Source organism: Acanthisitta chloris, unplaced genomic scaffold, assembly GCF_000695815.1.
Source record: "Acanthisitta chloris isolate BGI_N310 unplaced genomic scaffold, ASM69581v1 scaffold42379, whole genome shotgun sequence".
Taxonomy (NCBI): Eukaryota; Metazoa; Chordata; class Aves; order Passeriformes; family Acanthisittidae; genus Acanthisitta; species Acanthisitta chloris.
In genome coordinates, this window is record NW_008693840.1 from 2417 (window position 1) to 5723 (window position 3307).

Genomic DNA, 3307 nt, shown 5'->3' on the forward strand with positions numbered 1-3307 from the left:
GGCCGTTTCCTCTGTAAAAGGTTCTTCGTAATGTTTTAACAACAGCTGCTTATATTTCTTGCAGTGTGTGTTATGAAGTACCTCACTCCCAGCCTGGGGCTCTGAATTTTCCGGCTCTGCACAGTCATTGAGAGAGAATGAGCATTAAAATCATCCATGTGGAAGTTCTCCCTTCCTTGCCAAGCCAGTCCCAGGTCCTGCTCCTGCAGCAACCTGGTGCCACCTGTCCCTGCTGCCTAGTTCCTGTGCTGCTGTCACCAATGGGACATGTGCCATGGCCATTGATGTTCCAAGGCACTGGATCTGCCCCTGAGAGGGATGAGAGCCCACCAAGAGTGGGATAAGGACAGAGAGAGGCCACCAAGGATGGAGATGGGGTATGTTGAGCTGCTCATGAGGGGTTGAACCTTGAAGGGCCCCACAAACACATGGACATGGTTTAGGCTAGGAGTGCCTCACTGGTGCTGTTGGATTCAGCAGCTGTGGATGTGGCACTTGGAGACATGGTTAGTGGTGGCTTTGGCAGTGCTGGGAGGGGTGGTTGGACTTGGTGATTTTCAAGGTCTTTTCCAACCTAAAATGATTATTTGAGCTGCCACAGCTTGTTGCCCAAGGGTGGTGGGTGCTGGCCAAAGGTGTCTCCAGCACTGAAGCATCAGGACATGTTTAATTGTTGTGATGACTGGAGTGGTGGAAGCACATGTGGCAGGACAGTATTTCTGGGAGCAGGTAGGAAGGGACATTCACAAAGATTTCCACACCAGAAGGGTGAGGTGTTCCATATCAGATTCAGTTATTTACACATTCCCTATTTGGCAACCCAGGGATTTTGCACTCTCAGCAGCTCACTGAAATCCTAGATGTCAGGCAGGGAGTGCAGTCAGGCACATCCCAGTACAACCATCATGCCCAGTCCACTGTTCACCCACTCCTCCAGTGGTGAAGGATGTACTGGGGAGGGACTTGGCGTGGTGGGATCTGCCTAGCTAGGAGAGAAGAAATGAGTGAAAATGGGAACAGTTCCGGCCAGGAGAGGAGAAATGAGTGAAAATGGGAACAGTTCCTGGCTGCCGTACCGGGAATAATCCCTGACTGTTGGTGCCCTCTGCTGCCAAGAGAGATTTTTCCCGTTGTTCTTAGCAACGTAGCATGAAATGAAACAATATCTACATATTGCATTGTTTACAGCTGCTTGATTTGTGCAACAAAACTGGTGGTAATGGTGGAAAACAAAGACACAACTTTGCAGTGAGATTCTCTATAGCTGATGTTGTAGATGTTAACATTCTTCTACTCTCCAAACTCCAGGTTAGAGAACACTGTGACTTTGTTGTCACTGTTTTCTAAACAAGCAAGTTAATCCTTACCTGATTGCCTATTTTTCCCTCCTCTAAACTCTAGTCTACACACACCTCAACATTCCTGCAGATGTCTGGACCTCAACATCAGACATTAATTCCCTCTGGGAGGGTTTGAGGAGCAGCTGCCAAATCTCACAGGTCTCCAGTCCCACACCAAGGCAATACCACTTCAAGACACTGGTTTCACCCAGCTGGTTCTGCATAAAGTCTTCAGAAATCAGAGAAGAAAGAGTTGCAAAGTGTATTTTATGGTTTTAGTACATTTTTTATTGCAGTCACTTCTAAATGATTCACAAGGTTAATGCCTTTCAAACCTCTATGTTACTAAAGTAGAAATTAGCATTGATATTTAATGGTAGGACTAAACAGGAGATAAAAACCTGCGGAGACCAAAGGAAAGATGCTCAGACTGTCAGGGATTTGAATTAAGTATAGAGAGAACAAACTTCATTATGTGAAGTCAAAGAACTTGAGCTTATCAGTCTGGGCTATATTTTTACAGGTAAACCTGATTAAACATGAATAAAAGGACACTGCTACTCAGTAGGAAAAGGACACTGGGCAACAAAAATGAAACCAAACAAATATTTATAAAGCAACATCAGCTCAAGTAGGACAAAGTGATGGAGTTGCTCATTTTGTCCAGTGGCTTCTGCTCTGTGGAGCAGCAGCTCCATGCTCGGAGAAACACAACCTCCCTCTCTGCAAACACACAGGGAGTGGTGAGGAACTCTGAAATTCCAGAAACTGGGCTGAAATTTGGTTTGATGCCACCAGATCTCATCAGAGCCTTGACAACAGCATCACTGTGTCACTCTTCTCCACATCCTTCCTACTTGTTGGCTTTTCAAACACAGTGAAAGGCACTACAGCCTGTGCCAAACAGCTCCTTGGGGAGCTGGTAAAGCCCCCAAGTCCTCACTGACATCAACAACAACCTCACCTGCACTGCCATCAGGCTGGAAATCCACATTCCCACAAGTCTTCATGAGACTATTTTATAATCCTCAAAACAGGCAAGTGTTACACTGTGTTCCGAGGTAGCATTCACGTGGAGATACCATGTATATATAATACAATGTATTCCCAATCACCAGTCTCAGAGTTACATTGTACAGTATTCCTCCTCCTACTCCTCAAGGTACAGTTCAACAGCTTTTAGTCCAGATCCTGGCAGGAAGAGAGGATAAGGGAAAGACAAGCCCCTATCCTTTAAGCAAGCTCTCTAAATTATTCCTGTGGCCTTGCCAGAATGTCCCTTACAGTCACTGATCCTACTGCTGCATCTTTTCGCTCTTCTTCTTAATATCTTTCAGCACATCCTGCAGTTTCTTAGAGTTCTGTATGAGGAAGGAAAGGCTCTCCTTGAAGTTGCCGGTGCCATGCTCCCTGCAGATGTTCTCAAGGCTATCAAACCACTGCACAATCTTCTCCAGCTCGGCCTTGACAGCTTTCTGCTCCTCCAGCTCTGCTCGCAGCGCCTGCCCCGCGGCCACCTCCGCCCTGCACTGCTGCTGCAGCTGCTGGATCTCATCCTGCAGCGCCTGGAACTGCTCCTCGCTGTAGGGATACTGCGCGTGGACCTTGTCCTCGGGCAGCAGCACGTTCTTCGGGATGTTCAGCACCAGCTGCAGGAGCATTTCTTCCATTTTGCTGAAGAGCTTATCGAAATGCTCCTTCATGAAGACCAGGAATTTCTCCGTGCATTTCCGGATCTGCGAGGGGCTGATATTGCAGCCTGGGATCCCATTCAATTTCTTCAGGATCACTCCCTCCACCACCTGCATCATTTCGAAGAGGTAGTCCTGGAACGCGAGGTAGACGCGCAACAGGCACGTCTGGGGGGTGAAGCCGAAGATCTGCGCCTCGTAGGCCATGGGATCCACCGACATGGTGAGGAGGGAGCCGAGCAGGAACCGAAGGCAGCCGGGAGGAACCGAGGGGAG

At 48.0% G+C, this 3307-nt stretch overlaps 1 protein-coding gene across 1 annotated transcript; it reads right to left on the reverse strand.

Moving 5' to 3' along the window:
* Nucleotides 1-2635: 2635 nt before the first annotated feature.
* On the reverse strand, nt 2636-3253 carry MIS12 (MIS12 kinetochore complex component). The gene has a single exon (XM_009083190.1). The coding sequence runs from the start codon at nt 3251-3253 to the stop codon at nt 2636-2638; it is 618 nt and encodes a 205-aa protein (XP_009081438.1).
* Nucleotides 3254-3307: the final 54 nt, after the last annotated feature.